We start from the raw sequence: 26397 nt of genomic DNA, 5'->3' as shown, positions 1-26397 counted from the left end.
GCCCTGCTGGCTATCATTTTACAGAGATGGTCACTGTTAAAATTTTGGTATATGACACGTGTATGGTCTACTAGACTTAGGAACACAGTATCAGTCTAGACAGGAAGTGGGCTTCTCATCATGGTAAGAATTCACTCAGTCCCTGTTGGAATCAGCCCATTCTACGCCATCATGGATTATCTGTGAGAGATATAAGTGTTAAACTTGGACACTGGGGGAGGAAGAAAATAATATGAATACCTACAATGTGCCAGGCACTGTAAGCAATTTATATTTATTTAACACTTAAAGCCATACTTCAGAGACAGCATGAATATATTCTACAGTGAAAGAAAGGGAGACTTGAAGAGCTTGCCCAAGGTCACACAGTAAGTAGAAGAGCCAGGATTCAAATCTAAGTTAAAGTTTACGATTTTTCCATTCTACTACACTGGCATTTTGTCTCTTTTTTCTTTTTTAAGATTTTCATTGGGGAATTGGGGGGATGGGAACAGTGCTGGGGAATTGGGGGAAGGGGAACAGACAAGTTGCTGTCGTTTTGTTCTTCAGTCTAGTTGTAGAGGACGTTGCTTCACTGGCCCAAGTTGGCACCATCATTGCGCTCTTCCCGGCTGAGGCAGATCAGTCGCCGGCTTCTGGACGATCGCTCACGGCAGCTGCTGGCCGCTCACGCTGGCTGCTGGCTGCTCACGCTGGCTGCTGGCTACACAGGGTAGCTCACGGCAACCCACTGCTACAGGGGCTGCAGCCTACTTCGTCCCTGGCAACTCACAGCAGCCCAGCTCCATGTTGAGCTGTTGTTCAGCATCTTAGCTATAGAGGGCAGTGTCACTGGCCCTCATATGTGGGATCCGAACCAGGGTCCTCTGGCGTCCAAGCCAGTTCTTAACCATCGCGCCACTCGGCCGGCCCTTGTCTCTTTTTTCATTCTTTGTTTTTCCATTAGTAATTGTGGCCTGACATTAAAATATTCTTTTCATCAATATTCTTGGGAATAAAGTTTATAATTTGCTGTGTGATAAGTGAGTTATATAATAAGGCAATGCCTGGGACAAAAAAAAAGACTGATTAAAACAATAGACTTTAGAAAGGAATATCCTAAAGCAACTCAGAGGCCATTCTACTTCATATACTGTCAGGAGACATGGAAATATAGTTGAGGGACGTTTTAGACACGTTATGGCAAATATATTGTGAGATTTTAAAGGTTTAAAGTTTTTAAAGTCTTCCAGACCCCACTGTTTAGCGTTCTCTCTAATTAGTTCAACATTTTTCTGTTTCAATCTTCCCATTTCATATAAAGGTTTCTCATCTCACTAACTAAATCCCTAGAGAAGTGGTATCCTGCACTTTCTAGGTTCCACTTCCAGCACTCAAGTTGTGGAAACTGCTCTCTTTATAGTTATCTGGCCTGCTTATTTAGGTAAGTTTCCCTAGGCTTTGCTCACAGAAGCCACCATGTATCCTTAGGGTTTGGGACACTCTGTATCTTCCTTGGTTTCCCTTAGTTGATCTCCCAGTCCTGTCTCTTCTCTTTATTAAAAATGTGTTCTGTTCTCAATATTTGCTACAATATTAGCAATGATGCAGGTGGACTTTATGTTTGTGGAATGGATGCGGTGGGCCATGATCTCATCTACTTTCCTCACTCCTACAAACTCTTGAGGTAGGGCACCTAAACCTCAAAAAGACCCGTGATCTTTTTTAAAGCTTTTATACACCTACCAAGTTCTAAGCCCCAAAAATCTTTGGTGCACTGTGCATCAGAATCGCCAGGGGGAGCTTTGGTTAAACATCAGTTTTTGGACCTTGCTTTAGACCTAATGAGAATCTTAATAGGGTTTCTCTGATTCTAATCCCTGCAGCTAATTTAGTTAATTAAATTTAAATAAAATTTAAAATTCAGTTCCTCAGTTACATTTAAAATGCTCAATAGTCATACACATGGCTGTGACTACTGTATTAGCACAGATAGAATATTTCGATTGTTACAGTAAGTTCTGTTGGACAGTACTGATCTAGAATATATAGATGGCAGTAGAAGCTATGAGGGTGGAAGTAATCTCCTGGGAAGTGTAGAACTAGAAGAGAAGGGGATCAAAGGACAGAATTGCTACAATTCTCCCATTAGGAGGCAGATAAAGACTCAACGAAGGAGATTAAGGACTGGCCAGAGAAAAAGGAGAGAATAAGACAGTGGTATCCCAGTGACCAAGAGAAGGAAGTGTTAAGAAACAGGGTGTTGGTGATCAGTGTGCACTTTTAAACATTGAGGTTCATGGTTGATGATGCAGACGGGTGTTAATTGGGGAAGGATGGCTTCCTAGTCAGGTCCCCACATTGGGGTATTGGCCTTTGTGAATTCTCCAGCGACCAAAGTCAGCCTCCCAGAAACTGAACCTTTCCTCATACGAGTGTCGTTATCTTTCAGGAACAGATTTTCTTTATACAAAGCCACATACATTGATTTTTTTTTATTATTGTTGTGTGTGACTATCAGATTTTAACCCAACCCAAGCTAACAAATATTGTACATTGATATAGAATATACAGAGGGTGCCCCCCAAAAATGTATACACTTTTTAAGAAAGGAAAACTGTATTAAAATTGTAATAATATATACTGATAACAAAAGATGAATACGAGTCACTTTGACTTCTGCAATTACAAGAGGTGCTCACAATGGTTACCATCGGCGTCCAGACACTTATGATTATGGCGAACTACTGCTTGAGCAACATTGACCAAAGTGTCCACTTGTATATATTTTTTTGGCACCCCCAGTATACCAGAATGCTAGTTTATTAATAAAAATACAACTGCTAGATGCTCCAGTTAACCTAGCTAGTGCATTCTCCTTTCTCCCTGTAGTTCCACATAAAAGAAAGGCAAATCTTTAGTAGGTTATTTTGTGGGTATTGAATGAGAACAAATTTAGTTGAGCTTACAAAGTTTCTCAGCTGACCCAGCTCAAGGGATATCCTTGTCAAAGAGTTGGCCTCCTGAACCCTTGTTATTTTAAAAACTTCATCGCCAGACAAACCCCTTTCCTTCCCCAAAAGGAGTGTAGTGTAGCCCTTGTTTTTTAAGTTGCAATCCCAGTACAAGTCTTCCTGTCTGAAATTCCATCAGGACACCCTGGTTGAGTTTTAATAGTTTCCCAATTCCCACAGAACTGCATTCATTATCTGTTTCTTATCACTAGTTCAGCTATTAGAAGGCAATCTTATTTGCAGGTTTCTGAGAGCTGCTTCATTGGAAACACCCTATACTGCCAGTAGCTATTCAGATGGCTAGGAGAGGGGGGATTAAATGTAAAGCCAACAAATTTAGCAATTAAGCAAGTCACTGGAGGAGTTCAGCGCCAGCAGTTTCAGTCAAGTTGTGGGAGTCGATCCCCAGTAGACAAATGAACGGAACTTTTAATTCCTTCGTCAGATATTTATTGACTATCTAGGAAATGCTGGGTTCTGGGAGTGAAACATAAGCAACTATGGGTGAGGTCCCTGCCCTGATGTGGCTTATCTGAGCAGGCAAGGGGGCATTACTAAAGTAATCACAACAATTGCTGTCTAATGATACAGTGTGTGTTGCTGAGGAAGTATACAGAGATGTGATAGCATTTAAGAGGTGGATTTGACCTCGTGTAGGGGCTCAGGACGAGCTTTCCTGACGCAGCGATGCAGCGTTGGGGATGTGAACGATGAATAGGGTTCAGTAGGTGAGGCTGAGGGGGAAAGACTAGTGGAGGGAAATAGAACAGAACTCGAGAGCGCCCAGAAGAAAATCTGGCCGGCTACAGAGCGGAGGACGAGGAGGAGATGGGACTAGGTGAGTATGAGGAAATGGAAACAGCAGTAAAGCTCCTGGACCATAAGGGATCGGAATAGGCCGGAAAAGGCGGAGAGATGCGGCGCTACCTAGAAACTGCAAGTCCCAGAAAGCATCTGGCAGGCGGATGTGAGGTAAGGCGCGAGCCGCGACCTTTGAAGGAAGAAAGGAAGTGCTTCGGCGTCGCAGAGCCGGAGAAGCGGGGTAAGGTAGGCAGGGGCGCGGCGCGGGAGGGGCGACCGGGCCGCCGGCGGGCCGGAATCGCAGAGTGCCGCGGGGTTCCGTGTCGTCATAAGGCGGCGGCCATTTTCGCGGGCGGAGGCGTCCCGGGCGGGGGCTCGGAGAGCGGGGACGAGAGGGCTTGAGGCGGCCGGGCGGCCTCGGCCACCCGGTAATCGCATCCTTTCCCGGTGTCTCGTCTGCAGAGGGAGCAGTATGTCCGCGGAAGTCCCCGAGGCAGCCTCAGCGGAGGAACAGAAGGTGGGTGTGCGCGGGGAGCGGGCCCGGGAGGTCTCCAGCCGCTCCCACCGGGGACCGGGCCTGGCGGCCGGCCTGCTCCCGCCCCGTGCGGAGGGGCGCGCCCGGGCCCAGCCCGCGGCGCCTGGTGCAGAGGGGGTTGTGCCAATGCGCCTCGGCTGTGAAGGCGGACAGAACCCTCCGGAATCGGGCTGCCCGCAGGAACTCTGGCAATTAACGCCAGCGTGGTGCGAGTTTGAACCTTCTCCACGTCTTTCCTGGAACGTGCCTATTGTAACGCCTCGGTGTGCCGCGCGTTTTTCCTTCATCATTTTAATATACATAAGAGCCCAGGACTCAGTCCTTACGCGTGGAACCTAAGTTTTTCCGTGGCTACACTTCGCTTAGGAAATTTTATTTTGTCCTTGAAAAACTAACTCCGCTATTGTCTGCGTACTGTTAACTCCAAAGGAGGTCTCTGGTGTTCGGCCGGACCTGGGTTGGAATTCCAGTTCCAATTCCTCTTAGCCGTGTAATCTTAGTTACTAAACTCTTTAGGCTTCAATCTCCTAATCTGTAAAATAAGAATAACAGTACTTGCTTCATATGGTGGTTATGAGGCTTATGAGGTGGGTGATTTACAGTATTTAGCGCCTTGTGTGCTCAAAAAATGTGAGCCAGTGGGACTTGCATATGATAATTGACTAAAAATCTGAGGATGGGAATATAAAATTTTTTACCAGTTTAGTGGATCAGGTTTTTCATGGAAACGGTAATATTTTGTAATTCACTTTAAATATCTTTGTGATGTAGGGAAATATGCCACGAATCGATGTGATTCAAATTACAGATATAAAGGCTTTGTATTTTATCTAGGCTAGTGCTAGCCCCTTCCACCATAATTATTTCTGTTGCCCTGCCCTCCAGGGTACTTGGGGCTGGCCCACAAAGGTCCATGATATCTTGTTTCTTAAATTGTTTATGGAGATTTACCAACACGTCCTTTAAAAAATCAGACTGCATATCATAAATAGTATTTGGTCTAATGCTTGTACTTATGCCACCATGCCCTTCATCAGGTTGGAAATTTGATTAGTGTTCTAAACTTGTTCCATATGTTCTTAACCGTGTTAACTCCAATTGGGTTGGATGGTTCTATTGTAATATTACTTGTAAAGCAACTGGAGAAAAACAAGAAAACAGCAATAGCGTAAGTAATAGGCCAAGTTACCACATTATTTGGGAATATTTCAGTGAAAACAATGTTGGGTATTTTTCACACTTTGTAAAATAATGGACTTTTGGGGTAAAAAAAAATACAATTTAAGGATTAAAAACTTTATAGTAATATTAAATATCATTTATTTATTGTAAAATATTTACCATGATATTCATTATTGCTTGGGATTTAGGAACCCAGAAAAATGAACTCATGTCTTTGCTGTCTTGTCCTAAACACTAAAATCAACCTCAGTTTTGACTTCTGATGTACAGTAGCTATATAATTTTTCCAATGAGATTTGTTAGTATGTTGCCAAGTATAGTGTTGATTTCTACAGTATAAACGCTTGGAACAGCCTAATATTATGTCTCAACAATATTAAGGATATCTTGAATATTTTCTCTTCATGAATGTCTACATTAAAAATTTATTTCAGGTCCTTTGGTTTTAGATGCTGTCATTAATACCAAAGAGTGTTAATAATGTAATGTCCCTTCTTGAATTAAAGATTGGCTGTAGATGTTGAGTGCCTGTAGCATGGATACCATCCCTAAACATGAGGGAAATGTGCAGAGTCACTTCTGTGTTCCTATCAGCCAAATCACCTGTTTTTTCTATTTGGAAGAATGGTGAGATGACCTAAAAAATTGGATTATTGTCTTTGTACCCAGTTTACCTTTCAATTAAAGTCAAAGTATTTATATTTAGCTAAAATACCTTTACAGTTTCATGGTACATTAGCTTCTTGCCTCTGAAAAATTAAGGTAAAGAGATGAGCTCTGCATAGAGTAAGAGCTAGATCACTATTGCTCTACCTGAGTAATATGTGCACCTTTGTTAAGAGAGAAAAACTGTATAGACCACTGTTTTTTATTGGGATGTTAATTAAATATATGTAAACTTAAAGATAAGTATAAACTATTTTTATAGACTCTAAAATTAAAAAAATCAAATACAAAACCAGTCTAAATTATTAATTCAGAGTAACATGGTATTTTGGTGAAAATTTCCAGTGTGTTGAGAATATGGTAGCAATCAGTAAAGGGCAGGAGCTTTTTTAATATGGCAGGTTAACACTCCCCAAGACCATATGATGACTCAGTTTTCCTTTTTATAAGTAAGCTGCATGTTCATTTAACTGTCGAGTCATAGATACGATGTCTGACAATTAAGATCACGAACTCATCCTAGAAAAAGTGCTGCATACCTCATTGCTGAATACAACTATGGTCACCCTCGAAGTTCTCCCCTTGGGAAGCCATGCACCGATGCCAGTGCCTAGTCCAACCTCAAAGCATTTTGGAACTTTTTCTGAAATAGCCATAGCCATCAGAGAGCTGTTGTCGTATGACCCTTGATGTCCTGAATGTCATCAAAATGTCTTCTTTTTAATATTTCCTTTATCTTCGGGTAAAGAAAGAAGTCATTGGGGGCCAGATCAGGTGAGTAGCGTGGGTGTTCCAATAGTTATTTGTTTACTGGCTAAAAACTCCCCCTTATGAGCTGGTGCATTGTTGTGATGCAAGAGCCATGAATTGTTGGCGAAAAGTTCAGGTCATTAACTTTTCACGCAGCCTTTTCAACACTCCCAAATAGTAAACTTGGTTAACTGTTTGTGCAGTTGGTGCAAATTCATAATGAATAACCTTTCTGATATCAAAAAAGGTTAGCAACAGTGTTGCAACAAGTTCATGAACTTAATTGTCCAACCTCGTACATTGTTTATTGTAATTGAGGTCTGTTCTTTTCTCATCCTGGACTATAGGAATAATACTGCTGAGTCTGTCATCATAAATTAAAGCTCAGACAAGGAAGTCGCATAACACTACTTAGATATGAGATGGCAATTCAGATGCCCTAGTATATGCTTATATTTTTCTTTTAAATTATCACTGAAGTTGAAACAAAACATTACAAAAATTTTAGTAAAGGCCTCATGGATCTATCATCTGAATTCCACTTTGAATACCACTAAGTTAAGACAGGCATGCACTTTGGTCCTGGGGGTGAGAGGAGGCTTGCAGAGATTTAAAATACATAATTCTGTCTTCATTGGGAGCATCTTAAGTTCAGGGACCCTTTTTTAATTAAAATTTATTGGGGCGACAATGGTTAGTAAAATTAAATAGGTTTCAAAGTGTACAATTCTATAATACATCATCTGTATATCACATTGTATGTTCATCACCCAGAGTCAGTTCTCCTTCTGTCACTATATATTTGACCCCATTTACCCTCTTCTGCCATTCCCCCTCCCCCTTTATCCTCTGGTAAGCACTAAATTATTGTCTGTGTCTATGCATTTGTGTTCATTTGTTCGTTGTTCCTTTGTTGCTTTCAGATTTATATCCCACATGTCAGCGAAATCATATGGTTCTCCAGAGATCCTTCTTTATCTTTTCTCTCATAGTAGCATAATACCTGACATTATTCAGGAAATGTTGGTTGAATGAACTTTTCTCAGAACTTTTCAGTTGAAACTATTGCCAGAGTACTATTCCAATACAAAGGCAATGCTAGTACTGTTTAAAAAAGAGAGAGGGATACCATGGTGATATAGAAACCTTAGCTTAGACCCACTTAAAAGTATGAATGAAAAAGGAATGGAAAGGGAAGGGGATTAAGAAGTATATAAAATAAGTTATGGGGATGTAATGTACAGCATAGTCAATATTGTAATAACTGTACAATGACAGATGGTTACAAGACTTATTGTGATCACTTTGTTAGGTATACAAAAGTTGAATCAGTATGTTGTGCTCCTGAAGCTAATAAAATACTGTATGTTGAATACAATTAAAAATAAATTTTAGGGCCAGCCGAGTGATTCAGTTGGTTAAGAGTTGGCTTAAGAGTGCAAGCTCTGAGCAACAGGGCCACCAGTTCGATTCCCACATGGGCCAGTGATGCTGTGCCCGCGCTAAGCTGCTGCTGAGCTGCTAACAGGTGGCAGGATGGCTCAGCTGGTGTAGCAACAAGATTGCCTGTTTGATGGTGGGCTCTGCCTACACACAACTAAGACTGAACTCGGCACCTTGAGCTGAGCTACCGCCTGGACGGCTCAGTGGATAGAGTGTGCACTCTTAACAAGGCTGCCGGTTCGACTCCCGCATGGGATGGTGGCTACACCCACCCACAACTAAGACTGAACACAGCACCTTGAGCTTAGAGGCCACAAGCTGCCGATGGGCAGCCTAATGGCGACTGGCGCCCTCCACAATGAAGATTGAAGAACAGCAACTTGGCTGGTCCCCTCCCCAATTCCCCAATAAAAATCTTAAAAAAAAACAAAAAACTTTTTTAAAAAGTAGAGGGATGTGTATATACAGAAGGTGCCAAAAAAATGCATGCACGTTTTAAGAAAGGAAAACTATTAAAATTATAATACTCAATATATACCGATAACAAAAGATGAATACAGGTAATGTTTGACTTCTGCAATTACAAGAGGTGCTCAAAGTGGTTACCATCAGCGTCCAGACACTTGTGATTATGGCGAGCTACTGCTTGAGCAACGTCCACTTGTATACATTTTTTGGCACCCCAATATATTGTGACTTTTAAACTTAAAAGAAGTTCTCAATAGAAGGTTTCCTAAAGATTGTATTACAGGATTCATCAAATTAAGTTAGTAAGATGTGGAGGATGCTAACTCAAGTAGAGCTCTCAAATATTTGTCAGTTTAAAAGATGCGTGGTGCTTTTTTTTAGTGATGGAAGAAGAGGAAGAGAATTATTATTTAAATTAATTCCATGCATCATCAGTAAAGAGTGGATATAAATTGATTTCCTATTTTCCCAATTTTTTAAAAAGTGCAGTTAATATTGGCATTTTCTGGGGCTGTTTTGACACTACCTTTGGTAACCAAAAGGCTAAATAGTGCTTACAGTTCAGAGCACAACGTGCTACTTTGGTTTGTGTGCAGCCATTCATTCTTAGCAATCTAGAGGTAAACCTTAGAAGTTTTTAAATGTTTCCTTGCTACCTTAGCAGTTAGGCTTGTCTCTGTTGTTTGTGTAGGACTTTAATACCAACTTCTGTTCGTGAACCTGTAAGGTTCATGTATTTCAAAGATAAGCTAATGGTGAAACTATCAGGTGTTTGTAAAGGTCTAGCTTTATTGAAACAGAGTACATTGTGTTTATTCATTCAGTAGACTTTTTAAAAAGATTTTATTGGGAAATCGGTGGAGGGGATCATACAAGTTGCTGTCCTTTTGTTCTTCAGTCTAGTTGTGGAGGACGTCGCTTGACTGGCCCATGTTGGTATTATCATTGCGCTCTTCCCGGATGAGGCAGTTGCTCGCCCGCCATTGGACGGCCGCTCATGGCGGCTCACAGCAGCTCACAGCAGCTCACGAAAGCTCACGCCAGCTGCCGGCCAGCCCCACTGCAGCCTAGTCCCCAGCAACTCACGGCAGCCCAGCTCCAGGTCGAGCTGTTGTTCACCATCTTAGCTGTAGAAGGTGCAGCATCACTGGCCCTCATGTGGGATCCAAACTAGGGCCCTGCTGCTCAGAGCTGGTGTCCTAAGCCAACTCTTAACCAACGCTCCACTTGGCCTGCCCCATTCAGTAGACTTTTATTGAACATCAATTAAATGCCAGGCACTGGTCAAGAAGCAAGGACTTAAAAGGACTACAGTATATTTCCATAGTGGTTGACAGTATTTGTACCTTCTTGGCAATATCCTAAAGGATTTGTTGGCTTTCATTAATCTTTTCTATTTATTCATCAACCATTGCATCAGTGAACATGTTGCTTAGCAGATGAGAATTTGCTTACAGTGGTTAGGTTTCTGTTGCTGGTGTTGCTGTGTAACTTCTCTGCTGAATGCAGAAAAGTGGTATCAGTCATTCATACTTAATATCAGTCCATGACAGACTACAAAATAATCCTTAATAATGTGATAAAATGTCCTTTTTATATGTATGTATTTATGTCTTATACCCCACCTACTTACAGAAAGGATAGCTAATGTATTTCAATACAATAGTTCACAAAAATGCAAGTTGCCTAACATTAATAAAGGTTAGGCCTTGTGCTAGGTACAGAGTATACAACGAGAAATATTTTGAGGCATAGGTACTTGTCAAGAAGATAAAAGATAAGTATGGTATAAAATATAGTTTAAAATTTTTTTGTATATCATAAGCATATATCTCTGTTACGATATCCTGGGTTTCTGCTTTCCCAGTTTCTAGTCTGTAGTCAAAAGTTCCAGAATTCTAATGATGCTTCTCCTACCCCCTTTGTCCCCCACCCCCACCCCCGAATGTGTTACCACCTAAATGAATCCACTCCAGCATCTATTTCTAAAAAGTAGTAAATTGCTTATAACACAAAGGCTTCTTGGAGAATAAAATTTCAAAACCAGGTTTGAATTTTAGAAAGTAATTCTTGGTTAAGCTTGTCATTTCCCCCCTTTGTTGAGCCTCTCTATTGTATTCTTGTTTTCTGTTTCATTAATTTCTGCTTTTTATTTTCTCCTAATCTCTTTGGGTTCCGTTCTTTGTCTGATTTCTTAAATTAGATACATAGCTCATTAAGTTTTAGGGTTTTTTCCCCCTCTAATATAAGTCCTTCAGGGACATTTGTATCCCAAAAGTTTGTTATTTGTAGAATTTTTATTATCACTGAGTTCTGAGTATTTTTTTTTTATTCACATGATTCCTGTTTTAACTGAATTATTTAGTAATGGGTTCTAATTTCCAAATAGAGATGTGTAAAATTTTTTGTTATTGACTTTTAACCTAATGAATTAGTAATAGATGGTGGTCTAGATGAAAATGATTAAAGCTTGCTTTGTGACCTAGTATTTAGTCAATTTTTCCATTTTTGCATGCATTTCCTAATTGTTGGGTGGAAATTTAAAATCAAGTATCTCAACTACTTTGCCTTTTACCTATCAATAGTTGAGGAGGATGTGTTGAAATCTATGCTAATCGACTTGTTACTTCCTGTAATTCTGTTGATTTTTGCTCTATATATTTTGAGACCTTTCATTTAGAAGCATGAATATTTAGATCTTCTGTATCCTAGTAATACTTTTTTGTCTCAAAGTCTGTGTCATCTGATATTAATATAGGAGCACTAGCTCTATTTCAGTTAGCATTTGCCTGGTATGTTGTTTTTCTATGTTTACTTTCAACTGTGTCCTTATATGTTTAGATTTTCTTTTTTTTGTACTTAGCAAGTGGCTAGATTTTATTTTAAATTCAGCTGCTAGACTTAAATGGACAGTTGAGCAGTCCGTTTATGTTTATTGTGGTTATTGACATAGTGGGATTTCTCCGATCTGTCATTTTGCTTCTCTTTGGCCTTTTTTTTTTTTTTTTCCTTTCTTGCCCTTCTCCCTGTTTGTTTGTTTTTTTTCCAAATTGATTTTCTTCCATTTTACCCCCACTATTAGTTTGGAAGTTACATACTTTTGTTTCTGTTATTTAATTGGTTCCCCTTAAAATTTGATCATGCATCCTTAATTTAAAATTAACATCATAAACCCTTTTCTAAACATTACAGGACTGTAGAACATTTAAACTCTAAAAATACTGTACTGTTATATAGTATTTTTGTTCTGATTTTAACCTCACATATAAAGACATTAATATTAAAAGTGAGTGTGTCAATTATATCACTAAAGCTGGGGGAAAATTTGAAAAGTGACTTATTTGTTCATATACATGCACATATACCAATTTCTTTGTTTGCTTTTTCTTCTATATCTCAAACCTTTTTGGGTATTTATTTTCATTCTAGCTGAAATCAATGTTTAGGATTCCCTTGAAGGGTGTTCAGAAATAAGCAATCACACCAAATTCTGTGTCTCCTTTTGCATTTTTTAAACATGACTGTAGGGCTAAATTGCTTATTTTACCTGAGTTTATCAGTGTCCTGTCTGGAGAACAGAAACCATAATGGGTATTTCAAACAAGAAAGGGCTGTGATTTAGGGAATTAGGTTACAAAGTATTAGAAGAGATAGAAGAGCAAAGGGGGAAGATAATGTTTCCAGAGGTGAGGGATTGCAGAAAGCTGTTGACCCTGCCAGAGAGCACACACACTATTCTGAACCCAGTGTCTTCCACCCCCACGCTCATGTAGCTGCTACAGTATCCCCAGATTATCTGCTCCATGCCCCCCTACAGGAGCTCCTGCTGTCTGCACAGTGTTGGTGGTATCACCAGAAACAGAATGGATTCTTCCTCCCATGTCTTTTAATCTGGTGGAGGTACCATTGGCAAAACCTGATAGGAATTCAGCCTGGGAAATGTAGCTTTAGGTTTGTAACTGTAGTGATTCAGGGAATTGTTTAGAGAAGGGTAACTGAACTTAATGCAAGTGGACACAGTCTGCCACCTGATGTGTTATTTATACTTCACAAGCAAATCTGTAGCTGTGTCGAAACATTGGTGAATGTCCAAGCATTTGAACTTGCTTATCAGAAAGGCCTGGAACTGTCTACGTCTGCAGAAGGTTAGGAATGTTTTCATATGGTCCTTGAAAAGTATTGTGGACATCTTGATGGTATTTACTATGTTTTAAAAAAATGTAGCTTTGGTCATATTTTCCCCTTTTGGTGTTCAGTGCAGCTGAAATTCTGACTCCAGCTATGAAGTTGCATTGAGCAGGGACTTGCCACTGTGCTGTGTATTCGGCAAGAAAGTTCAAGAATTGGTTTGTTTTTCACATTATAAATCCATTCTAAACCTAAATGATATTTTCAGCTGTAGTTGCTGTTTTGCCCCAAACATTTTTCTATAGTAAACTACTTTAATTGAACGTGCTTACTATTTTTATATAAATATATACATAAATGTAGTTCTTAATAAGAAAATGAGGGAATGCCAGATAAGATGGTATATTGTGTACAACTTCCCCTCCCCCCATTTATAAAATGGGGAAAACCTGAAGAAATACTGCAAACTACCCCATACTAGAAATTTTAAGGAATCCCTCTTAGATACAGAGAACTGATAATTCAAGTCAAACGAAGAAGTGGAAAGCCCTCATTTCCTAGGCCTAAGAAAGTTGGGTGGCTTTAGTGGAAATGTAGAACTCAGTTAACACCCTTTAATTTGAAAGTTCTGAGACTGAAAGGCTGTAATCAGGTTGGAGTCCTTCCCTACCCACGTCCAAATTTAATGTCAACCAATTTACTAAACAGCTGTACAGGGGAATTCAAGAGTAGGTCCCTCCTCCCAATTCCACTTTCGAATTGTAGCACTACAGATACCCTGGGGCCATAGTAGATGCTTGAGTGAAGGATGAACCACCTAGAAGAAACTGCAGTGACCCAGCCCACCTCCTACATGAAAGCGGTAACCTTAAATTTATATTATTTCTCCAGCTTCTGTGATCAGTACAGCGTAGTCATTTCTTAATGGGAGTTAGGTTCTAACATTGGTAAGGGCAGATCGCATATAACTAAAATCCCCCTTGAAAAATCCCAGTGAAGTCATGACCATATTATTGGCAACTGCTCAATCAGTTCTCAGGTCAAGTAGTCACTTGGCTGTCTAGTGTTTGAATAGATGTGTGGGCTAATTCTTAATTGTTTGCCAGCTGAGGCAATAAGCTTGTGTTGTAGGGGCTGAGTTTTTCAATACTAGAATGATAGACAGTACATTGATATGCTTAAATTCTGAAAAATACCCAGGAATTGAGACTTATCATGGGAATGGCAAGTTTGGATCACACACCTCACACTTGAGCTCTCTGGGTCAGCTCCTTCCTGAATGGAATGACTGGCAGAATCACTGATGCTCTTTAGGTCTCTGTCTCTGGCTGAGCACACATGGTTGAATTTCTTGTGAATGATGTGACCACTGTAAAGACAGCAAATCAAAATAGATGCGTGACATTGCAGCATAAAAGGAGGAAGGTAGTTGAACACTTGAAGCAGAAGAGACCATATACATAAAGAAGCCCCATAAAAAGCCCCATGGAGCAAGCCTATTTGACAGTAGCAGCTTTAGTCTCAAAATCCTTTACGACTAAAAATGAGATGTGTAACAACACATGAGGAAGTTGTTCAAGGTGGAGATATTGACTATATATGGTGAATGACACTGATTATAACACAATGTATGAATATAATTTTGAGGAAAATGCATATATGCAAAACTTGTATGAAGTTTCTTCATTTTCTAGATAAATGATTTATTTGCTATACAAGAACATTAGGCTTGGCATTTATGTATTTAACATTATTGCTTTTTGACTATTCATTAAAAACCTGGGAGAATTGAGATATGCAGAGGTGTGTCATTTTGCTGAGCTGATATACGGAAATGAGTTCATTAGCTAGAAAGTGCACTTGGCCATTTCCCGGCCTCCCCTATCAGGGCGACTGTTTTTTCTTGATTCAGTCTTCTGCAGTACTTGTCATAAAGCAATAAATGCAGCTTCCCTATCAAATTTAGCTCTTGGGAAGAAAGTAGACAAGTGAATAGCCTTAGGATATTGACAGCCCTTGGTTAGAAAACAGTTTTGATACATTAAAGATAGAATCTTTAGCATGAAGAAGATTATTAAATATAGGGGATAATTAGGTAATAATATACAGATGTGAAGATTGATGGTGTTTTTCTCCTTTACAAATAGCAAGGTCTTCTGTATTGAGTTATTCAGGGAAAATGTGCTGGTAAGTAAGCTGCTGTTGATTTTTATTAAAGAATCTCAGCTTCCAATTATGCATGATTTTGGATAAAATAGGTAATCAAAAAGACCTTTAGTATTTTAACTGTATTAAGATGACTCTCTAAATATAGACAAAGAGCTGATGAGTTCCATAGAAGGTGACTAACTATAAATGTATTATACATGACTAGAAAGTAATGGCAAGCAAGACTTGAGAGCTGAGCTATCTTGATATTTTTATCCAGTGTGTGGGGTGTTACACATGCATCACAGCTATAATAGAACTATCACATGGATCGCTGGAAAAACAAGATAGAGATGTTTTAAAAGCTCCTGTGCTCAATTTCTTAGATGCTGCATTATATGGCATTTGACGACTAAAGCCAGAATCCAGATATTAAAAGGCAAATTATTTTAAATAACTGAATTGTAATAGAGAAGTAATTTATTTAAAATTATTTCAGGAAATGGAAGATAAAGTGACTAGTCCAGAGAAAGCTGAAGAAGCAAAATTGAGAGCAAGGTATCCACATCTGGGACAAAAGCCCGGAGGTTCCGATTTCTTAAGGAAACGATTGCAGAAAGGGGTAAGTTCTCATGTGTAACCTTCAAATCCTTAAGCTCTAGGAACTCAGTGTGCCAATAGAAATTGTGAAAATGGGTATCTGCGTATATAGCTCTGTACCTTACTAGATTAATATATAGAACGTTTTTTCCCAAAAATTTAGACTGTCATTCTATAAAGATGTATAATAAGAATCAATTCTTTATCACTTTTAACTGTAAAGTATTTTGAGCATGTAGAAAGGTGCAGATAATAATATAACAGAACCCATGTGCCCACCACCCAGATTTTTAATATGTTTAAATATTTTGCCACATTTACTTAAGTTTTATCTTTGTCAGAAATAAAATGTAGATATAGTTGAAACCTACATGTATATATAGTATATATATTAGCACCTTTCTTCATTCTTCCCAAAAGCTACCATCCAGAAGCTAGTATTTATTCTTCTGTCTATATATTTTTTTAACTTTTAGCTGCTTTAAAGGTGATTTCCATACAATATCCAAAGGTTTAAAATACTTTTTATTTGGACTAAATCACTTATAAAAGCATAGCTTACTATCTCCTTTACATAATACATTTCACAGAGTTACTCTGATATACAATTTATACATTGTAATTTTAGTAGTTTAAATTACTAAAAACATTTTCCAAATGTTGCCATACTTTGTGAGGTAGAAACCATTATTTTTCAATAATAAGATCTGAATTCAGATAATGTTACATTGTTCTTAGGTTTTTCTTTTGTACCCCCTTCTTTGTTTATAAAAAAAATTAAGGGCTCCATCTTCAGTTTAAGCACATTTAAATTATTATACAGAGAGCAGGGAAGGATGAAATACTGTTTATGGAAGAGAATTGTTTATTGAATCAGAGGCCAAGTCATGTTTTTACTTAAATGAATACCTTAAATATACTGGTAACTGCAGCTTGCTTACAAAAACATGTCTGTGTGTATGTGTGTTTATATTAGCTATAGTTATATATGGATTATTTTCTCAAACCAAATTCCAAAAGGATGTTTTTTCCAGCTCTATTGTCATATAATATTGTGTAAGTTGAAGTATACAATGAGATGATTTGATCCCGTATATGTTGTGAAATGATTACCACAATAAAGTTAGTAACACACCCTTTACCTCACACAGTTACCATTTTGTTGATATGGTGAGAACATCGAAGCCCTACTCTTTATTAGCAGCTTTCAAGTGTTCAGCCGAGTATTGTTAACTATAGCCACATTGCTGCATGTTAGAGCCCTGGAACTTATAAGTCCAGGTACCCTTTGACCAGCATCTCTCTATTTTCCACACCCCATAGCCCCTGGCAACCACAATTCTACTCTGTTTCTATGAGTTTGATATTTTTAGATTCCATATATAAGTGAAATTATATACTATTTATCTTTCTATCAAACGAATATTTTAACAAATTATTTTTTAAAGTGGCAAAATATAGAATGGCATTTTTATCTTACATAAAATAATAACACAGCTTTGAAATAATAGGATGACAAGGAAGAATTATACCAAATACATAAAAATGTAAAACCTCTGTTACATGAGAATGATTTACTGAGGAAATTATTACAACAATGATAGTTAATATCTATAATACACAAAAGGATCTTTCAAATATACAAGAAAAACATTAATGACACCCCCCTAAAGGATTTTAACAGGAAATATAGATATTAAACACACAGAAAAATATCCATGATAGAAATCAATGAAATGTAAACAGAACCAATCATGCCATAGTATACATCCAACTAAATTAGAAAATATTTAAATGCCCATTGATGAGGTTGAAGTTGAACGTTGCTAATACACTCTTTGCTTTGTGTAGCATTTAAAATTATTGCTATTGCTTTGGAAAGGGGTTTTGGTTAAGATTTATAAAAATGTTCATATTCTTATGAATTGATCTAAGGGTATAATTCAATATAAGGAAAAAGTCTTTAAGTTCGAAGGTACTTTTTATAGCTTTAACTATAATTAGAAGCAGCACTACTATTCAAGAGCAGAGAAATAAATTGTGATAAGTCAACAAATGGTATCCTGGTATTGGTGTTGTAGGTATAAATAGTTGCAAATGAGAAAAGGCCACGGAATCAAGAAATACACAGAATTGGAGACGGCATCTCAAATTACTGTATATTATACCAGGATGTTAATGAATAAATACTTTATATTATGGAAATGAAGTCCTAATATTCAACCATATCATTTCCTCTGATAAAAGATTTTTTTTTAAGAAGCCTGAATCACAGAGTCCTGCGTTTTAGTTTTCTTCTGTCATAATAGCAAGCTGACACATTGCACTGTTTCTTTAAGTAGTTTCTTCTTCATTTGAGAGGATTGGTTAGGTATTATTTATATTAGGTCCCATTCTGTTTGATTGTACTTGTTAATGTTATGAGATGCCCAGGATTGACTCCTATTTTAGGCTTTTAAATATAACGTGTACATAGTGAGTATATAGACTGTCAGAGCGGGGAGCGATATCAAGAAGTAGTGTTCTGGCCCATGTTCTGTTTGTTTTTTCATATTTGTGGAGTTTGTGAAGTCCCAAGAAAACTGAGGATCCAATTTTAAGAAACATGGTCTTAAAAGTTAAACATTGTCAATTTCGCTGATCACTTAGTGTCGGTGCAATGCTAAATACTGATGTAAATGTAGCCCCTGAATTTGGGTGAGAGGAGGATTTGTAAGATTGTCATCCAGATGATCCAGATAGTTTTGTTAATTTTAAAGATTTTCACTTAGCATAAAATTTAAAAATTGTTAAAAACAACTAATACTGCCTTCTTAGACTGTATCTGTCCCAGTATGAGAAACATTGATCTAGTTCACTCTTCTACCTAGGGCAGTTAAAATTGTAAGCATTGATTTTAGTTTTGTCTGTAGCTACACAAAATAAATTTAATTCCTTTTCCCCAAGCAGAGTAGCCTTAATCTACAGTTAAGTGAGAAGCCCTTACGATGAACTTGTGCTTACTATAGAATAACTATCATTACAAACTGACTTCATTATGTTGGGACAATCTGCCTAAATTTTGCACTGTGTTAAATACCTCATTTTGTGTTTTTGACTCTGTAAAAAATTTGGCAGGCTGCTTTGTTCTCCTCTAGAGGCTACTAAACTTCAGAAGTAGCTCTCTGCTATAAAATAGTTTGTAAGAAGTTCTGAGATATTTTTTCACTACACTTATTTTAAAATGTACAGAAATGAAGCTGCAGCAAGCCTTAGAAGGGTCTGGTCCACATTTCCTTGTTACTGCTCAGTGTGTTACATGTATCACGGTGACACATGAAAAGTGATGTCTTACTTTAGACCCTTTGGCCTTAGAAGCAGCAGATCTGGCTTATCAAAGAGGCAGCCAGTGAGACCTTTTCCCAGGCCATTCAACAACCTCATACTAAGCTGTGAGTTCTCATCTACTTCATTTACCACATGAGGCATCCCTGAAGTCTCAGAATATTTATATATTTTTTCCCCTCACGCTTTGTCCAGGCCCTCATCTCATACCTGTATTATTCCTTCTTGCCTACCCTAGACTGAGGTTAGTTAGGTTTCCCTCTTTAGAGCACCCCTACCTCCTTGAGTAATTAAAGCAGTATAATAGCTGATTTACTTGGCTATTGTCCATCTCTCCCCCAGACTCACACAGTGCTTCATTATAGCAGGCGCTCAATAAAGGGAGACTAAACCTGATAGGTAAAGTTGGAACCCAGGCAAGTTCATCTGGTTTCACTCAGATAACGCAACGTAGCTTACCATATTAAGGTTGATCTTTAGCTTTCATTACAATTTCTGTTTTAGTGATCATTATTGCCTTATTCATCCCTCAAACTAAAAAGAGCAATAATTGTACTTATTCAACGTCTTAAATGAAAAATGGAGGTGTAGGATAGAGTTGTGCATTTTAAGTGATGGTTAGTTTCTAATGAGTGTATTTCTTCTGTTACCCTAGCCTTTATATTTTAACCTTAATTTTGATTTTAGTGAATTGCTCTGGTTCAAGTAAATGATTTAAGTCCTCGCAGAAATGCTTGTCTTAGATGACAGTACCAACAAGTGTAAATAATAGTTTTAATAAGTAACTATAAGGTTGATTGAAAGCAGGTGGCACATTATAAATGCAAGTTGGTGAATTGTGTATTTTTATTTTCAAAATCATTTAAGCAAGAATGTCAGCCTGCTTTTTCTGTTAGTAAATGCAAGTTTAGCATTTCACTCTTTAAGTCCAGGACTGTTTGTTCTCAGATGGATTGATGAGGAAGCTGATGTCAATCTTAAGGGCTCCATACTGAAGCCAGAATGATACAAATAAGCCTGAAGAGGAGGGGGTTCTTGCCTGACTTCTCAATGTTGGCTTATGCTGGAACTCACTACAGAAACATAGCTTTTATCTAATGTTTTTGTTTAAATTTCGTTAGACTAACTTATTTTGTACTGACAATATAAGGTCACATCTACATCTTAAGCCATTGTAATTGCATATGAAAGCCTTTTAAACTCTCACCTGAATTATTATTATTATTTTTTATCCTTGTAGCAAAAATATTTTGATTCTGGGGATTACAACATGGCTAAAGCAAAAATGAAGAACAAGCAACTTCCTACTGCAGCCCCGGATAAGACAGAGGTCACTGGTGACCACATTCCCACTCCACAGGACCTTCCTCAACGGAAACCATCCCTTGTTGCTAGCAAGCTGGCTGGCTGATTAAAAGAGCTGAACTGCATGAATCTTCTAATTTCCATTATTTTTCCTTCATATGTTACTTCCCCGCTTTTTATTTCCTTTCATTCACTAAGTCATTTGAGAGTGACAGCTTTGCAGGTAGCGGTAGTGTGTGCTGCTATTGTAAGGGAAGATACATGTGTAGAGTTTTTGATTAGTTTTACAGTGCACTGATGAAAACATGTTAGAGCAACATAAAGTAATTTACTTGAAAATAATTGTATATATTACCTAACTCCTTAGTGTAGGACTGGTCCTAACAACTACCAAGCAAGTTTTACAATTTTAATGTTTTGGCTTTAATTCATCTTAATTATAGCTTTGTGTGTTACTCTTATTTAATATAACCTCTACTATATTGATTTCTTCTGTGTTTTCCTTTTGGATTTTATAAAACAGAAGTTTAAGACCACAAGTTGGAAGAAAGGTCACATATTTCAAACACAAATAGATCGGGCTCCAAAAGATTTGTATTTCTGTGCTTGAACTTGAATGGCCTTAAACCTGTTTCAGCTTTAACAATAGAAGTTTACTTGGGCAATATTTGCCCGTTCTGGTGTAACTTATGTGACCCTATTGCTTAACAGCTGCCCTTGACGCTAACATTCTTACACAGTTCTATAGTTAGAATACCTTTTGTTGTTAATGATGTGAATGAAGTATGCATGTGCATCGACTGTTGAATTCACTTTTGTGCCATTTTTGTAAATACAATAGTTTTGCACAACCTCTCACAAATGTCTGTATTAATTTCACATATTAAAAAGTAGATGATGTGCCAACCAGAAGCACAAACATTCATACACAGAACTGTATGTCATTAGAGCTTTTGTATAGTAAGAGTAGTTTACAGTCTTGGGCGTATAGAATACCAAACTGAAATCTTTGCTCAGTCTGCCATAGACTTAAGCTTTTTCATTTGTTACTAATATCCATGACATTCAGTGGCCTTGTGCAAATATGATATGTTGCTTAGGCATATCTTTTGTCCTATGCAGAACGTTTCATTTTGACTTTTATGAAAATTGCAATTCATGTAATTTATATAAACTTTTTAAATGTAGAAACTTTTTACTTCCACAGTCAGTTTTGGGGACACTAGAATAAAAGGCTTCAATATTCAATACTCTGCCTCCTGTGGCCCCTCCCTCCTTATTTTCTTGCTGCTTTGACTCAAATCACGTTGGGCTGTGCTGTTCAGTCTATTCAGAAGCATTGGTGTCTGTGTCCTTACTCTTGAAATTTGCTGTGCTGAGTGCTGTATTTTATAACATACTAAGGATGTTTTCCTTATAATTTCTCAGTTATTAACCATTCGTAATCTTGTATTACTAATATTTTACAATTATTTAAATAAAATGAACTTTATAATGAAACAAATACTTGAGAAGACTGGCCCAAGAACCATGTCAGGATGAGCTAAATTCTGGTAAATAATTTTAAGTAATTATGATGAGCTAAGTGAATTAGGCTTGTGACAATTAGAATAATTTACGTAAGTGGAACATTCATATTAAAATATTTAGATATTTTGCTTCTATAGATGTCATGTGAATAAAATAGCAATTTAATTTTACTTGTTTTTTAATCTAGTTAGTAAGAACTTGAACATGCTTTATTGGGACAAATTTACCGCTCTCTTAGGAGCTCTTCCCATAAGATGTTGTGATGCTGTAGCATGATAATGAGGATCAATAATCTGAGATGATATTGTTTTTCTCTTCATCTTTGACTTGCACAGGGCCTCCCTTCTTTTGGATCCAAGCATCTTTTCTGGATCTTGGCTCTATTTGTATACCTGCTTTCCTATGACCCAAATCATCATAGATGGTGCCTTGAACATAGCACCTGCACTTAAAGATTGCCTAATGCTCTGAGGAAAGCTTGCTGATTATCTTTCTGTTCCACCTGCCCCAAAAAGCAGAAAAGCAACAATATCAGTAATGTGCTAATTTGTAATGTTAAGAATCAGTTATGTAGATATAGTTGTGATAGGAGCAAGTAGGTTATTCCACAATATGTATAATCATTGCAGGATTGATTTAAGAATTACAAAATACCCCAAAGTAGAATTTTCTGTAATATCTAGTCTTTTATAATGAATATTTGCAAGCGATCACCATTAAATCTACACATCAGAGAAGATGAATCTGAAAGAGAAATCATGTTATTCTTGACCACGATAGGACTCCTGCTGTGGTTTGCATCAAGTGATGTAACCTCAGCCTGAGTTTTAGTTTGTGAAATACAATGCTAATATTTAACCTACCTCAAAACTTGTTGAGGATCTGTGAAATACTGAGTAAGTGCCCAAAATAGAATATTGTTGATTGTCTTTTTATTAAAGGTAAATTTCCTCATTAAACCAATCTGCCTTCTATAAAGTTACAGTGCTTAAAATCTCAGGATTTTTCCATTAGGAAAGACCTGTCATTAAGGATTTGTAGGTGTAATTGCTTAGCCTCCATTATTGGTGCTTGGGTTAGAGAGGCTTTAAATTTTTATATTTTTTGTTCTGCCTCAAAGCTCAGCTTATCGAAGTCACATTTGCAGGCTGTTTGACCATTGCTGAAATGATTTTGGCTAGGTGGCTCAATCGTAATCGTCCATTTTTATGATTTCAGAGTTGTGATTTTGAGAAATGACTAATTTTAATCATTGTCCTGTTTGTTATAAATGAAAGCTGAAGTAAACCGAAGTTGGAGATAAATACTTCATGAAAATTGGCTAACATCTGAAATAACCTGTTTCATGTCTAGTAGCTCCTACTCGATAGTACAGTTTAAAGAAACATTTTTGAAAACTACAGCTGACTAAAATAGTTATAGTTCTTGGCATGTTGGGAAAGTAAGGATTCTTAGATTGTTTTGATACACTGGAAGGAGCATGTTTGCAGTCTATTTACAAATTATTCAATCCTCTTGTGCTGCTGACTTAAAAATAGGTCTTAACTATTCATCAAGGCAGGCCTAGTAAGGCTTCCACTTGTTACTACAACAGTTGGAATTAATTGCTGTTTTACTTGATGTAATAGGATTATACCTCTAAATATTTATTGATACTTTTTACTAAATCAGACATGTATTCTTTCTCAATCCAAATTAGTTTTATCAGAGCTGAAATGTAATCTCCACTTAAATTGTGGTCTAAACTTGGTGTTTGGTGATCCAGGGGCAGGTAGCCTGTAGAAAGAGCACATCTGAGTGGCAACTAAAGCAGTTTTTCTGGTGGCCTTTTCACATTCCCCAACATTCAAACACATTTTCACTCCTAATTTTCCTTATTCATTACGCTAATTCCAAAACCAGACATACACACTACAAAAAAAAAAAATTATTCCCCCATCCTGGCTTTTTTAAGCCCCTGATGGCATTCATTAAATAGTGTGTAGGACTGATGAATTATCTATCAATATTCTTCCCAATATGTTACAATTTAAGGACACATTTTTCATTCTCTAAAACACTATCCTAATCTGGATAATGACTAATTTGAGCCACTGTCCCAACTCTGCAACTCAGCATACACTGCCAGTCTTCCCCCACCACACCTTGTAAAATCGAGATAAAAAAAATTGCTTTCTGGGATTGTTAATCTAAGAATAAAAACACTGATTTTAATATCGTTTTGCGTGTTTCAGCCTTTTTAATTGTGTAGGCCTGTGGGTTTTATTCTGGAGATCACTGGTGGTCATGACAGCCATTAATGTGTGTTTGTATTATGTTGTTTATCAACTAAATAGCATTTGAAAGAAAACATCTAATTTCTTTAATATGCCCTCAAATCTGTTACCACATATCATTTGTGATGCAGTAGGACACTTCGCCTGTATTAAAAGGGCCAAGAGTAAATGCCTTTTTTGTTGAACATGTCTATATAGAGTTGGCAGTTAATGCTGAAATTTGTCAAATAGCCCTTCCAGAATTATACTTGTGAAATACACAGAAAAATAAATTGATCTACTTACTTAATTTGTATTGATTTAATTTGCAGTTTTTTTATTTGAATGTTATATTGTTTTTTTCAGAATATTTTGTGAAGTTGATCCCTTCAGATTTCAGCTACTACTATGTGCAGGAGGAATTTGACTTTTGTAGTCTTCAGTTTTGTTTTGTGTGTTAATGAGATCTTAGCAGTTAACTTATATTTGTAAAGGCTTTGTGATTTCGGTAACATTAAACGTATGCAGATTGTATGTCGTCTCCATGACATGATAAGACACTAATACAGTACTGTCAGAAATAGAAAGATGGATGAAACAAGAAGCTTACATTCTGAGAAATATAATATACCGAGGGTGCCAAAAAACTGTATACAAGTGGGAAATTTGGTCAGCATTGCTCAAGCAGTAGTTTGCCGTAATCAGAAGTGTCTGGACTCTGATAGTAACCACTTTGAGCACCTCTTGTACTTACAGAAGTCAAACATGACTTGTGGTCATCTCATTATTGGTTTATATTGAGTACAATTTTAATAGTTTTCCTTAAAATGCGTATACATTTTTTTGGCACTCTGTATACGAGTATAACCATGCAGCATGGACTGCCCCTTCCTCTACCCTCTTTGGGTACCTGTTTCAGTGAGCTCTCGCAGGCCAGGAACCAGATTTCATTCATCTCTATTACCTTAACTGCTGGTACATAATAGGCCCTCAATAAATTTTTTAATTTGAATAAAGCAATGACCAAGCACCCTACTACAATTGCTGATCTCCCACATTCTCTGTTTAGCTTCACCATTGCAGTTATGGGTTAAATTCCCCGCCATCCACCCCCCCCCAAAGATGTTGAAGTCATAACTCCCAGTACCTGTGAATAAGACCTTATTTGAAAATACAGTCTTTGCAGATACAGTTAATTAAGATGAGGTCATTGGGGTGGGCCCTAATCCAATATGACTGTCCTTATAAAATGGGTAAATTTGGACTCAGAGACATGCACACACACAGAACACCATATGAAGATTAAGACAGAGACTGGGGTGATGAAGTAGAAGCCAATGAATGCCAAAGATGGCTAGCAAACTACTGGGACGCAGGAGAGGCATAGAACAGATTTTCCCTCCCAGTTCCCAGAAGGCACCTACCCTGTCAGCAGCTTGGTCTGGGACTTATAGCTTCCAGCTCATACAGTATGTTAACTTTATGCCACCCAGTCTGTGGTACTTTATTCGGCAGTCCTAGCAAACTAATACAATGGTCACCTTTAGCGTCTACCTTTCTAGTTGTCTCCCTGGCTAGAATGTAAGCTCCATGAGGTAAGGCATTTTATCTGTTTTGTTCACTCATGAGTCCTCAGCATGTAGAACAGTCTGGGGTACATCATAGGCCTCAATATTAAAAAAAGTCATGTCCACGAATGTTTTGGAGGAGAGGGATTTTTCATATTAACTTGGACATTGTTTTTATTTGGAAATAACTTACATGAAAATGTTCCCAATTATAAAGCAATAATTGAGGTCTTAGCAATTTAAAATAAATCTACAATGTCCTCTGGCTCCTCTTTGGGAAGGGGAATCCTATCCCCTCAGAAGTTGTGACTTGCCGGTTTATTGCTGGTTGACTAATGACAAAGTGCTTGGGACTGTGACTATATATGGGTAAGGTAGGGGAGGTCAGCCATCAAGGCTCCTTGTTGCTTCTTCTGGCTTGTAAATCTATTCTGAATGATGCAAGGTCAAGAGTAGAAAACCCTTCCCTTCCTCATCCCCACTACCTTCCTCCAACTAGGGCCTCAAATATTGGAGTGGTTGAATGCATGTATTCAGGAATTAAAAGAGAATAATTCTCATTTCTTTCCCCCCCTGTCATTTAAAAGGAAAAAAAAAATCTAGAAGACCAATTTTTTAGTGTTTTCTCAGTGTAGGGGAAGAAAGTTTTTCCTCTGCTGTCAATATCCTTGGCAGGGTCTGGAAATTAAACTAACAAATAC

General features: G+C 37.7%; 1 protein-coding gene across 6 annotated transcripts; it reads left to right on the top strand.

The window, feature by feature from the left end:
• Nucleotides 1-3960: 3960 nt before the first annotated feature.
• ARPP19 (cAMP regulated phosphoprotein 19) lies at nt 3961-24662 on the top strand. Of its 6 annotated transcripts, none has more exons than XM_019665022.1 (5): nt 4025-4040; nt 4257-4311; nt 13732-13828; nt 15614-15736; nt 20279-24438. In XM_019665022.1, exons 3-5 carry the CDS (start codon nt 13775-13777, stop codon nt 20447-20449), a joined length of 348 nt encoding a protein of 115 aa, XP_019520567.1. In that variant the 5' UTR covers nt 4025-4040; nt 4257-4311; nt 13732-13774; the 3' UTR covers nt 20450-24438. The 6 variants fall into 6 exon arrangements, 5 of the variants coding, with proteins under 5 accessions (XP_019520590.1, XP_019520599.1, XP_019520567.1 ...); XR_002126493.1 differs by lacking the exon at nt 4025-4040 and adding an exon at nt 24495-24662 and having other exon boundaries at nt 4100-4311; nt 20279-21896; XM_019665045.1 differs by lacking the exon at nt 13732-13828 and having other exon boundaries at nt 3961-4040.
• The last annotated feature ends 1735 nt before the right edge of the window (nt 24663-26397 follow it).

Source organism: Hipposideros armiger, unplaced genomic scaffold (genome assembly GCF_001890085.2).
Source record: "Hipposideros armiger isolate ML-2016 unplaced genomic scaffold, ASM189008v1 scaffold_12, whole genome shotgun sequence".
NCBI lineage: Eukaryota > Metazoa > Chordata > Mammalia > Chiroptera > Hipposideridae > Hipposideros > Hipposideros armiger.
The sequence above is the reverse complement of the archived record's forward strand: the minus strand, read 5'-3'. Positions and strand labels throughout refer to the sequence as shown.

Coding starts and splice junctions, on each gene's coding strand:
- ARPP19 (XM_019665022.1), top strand. CDS start 13,775: ATGAACCACCTAGAAGAAACTGCAGTGACCCAGCCCACCTCCTACATG. Junction 13,829..15,613: donor CCACCTCCTACATGAAAGCG/GTAACCTTAAAT, acceptor AAATTATTTCAG/GAAATGGAAGATAAAGTGAC. Junction 15,737..20,278: donor GGAAACGATTGCAGAAAGGG/GTAAGTTCTCAT, acceptor TTATCCTTGTAG/CAAAAATATTTTGATTCTGG.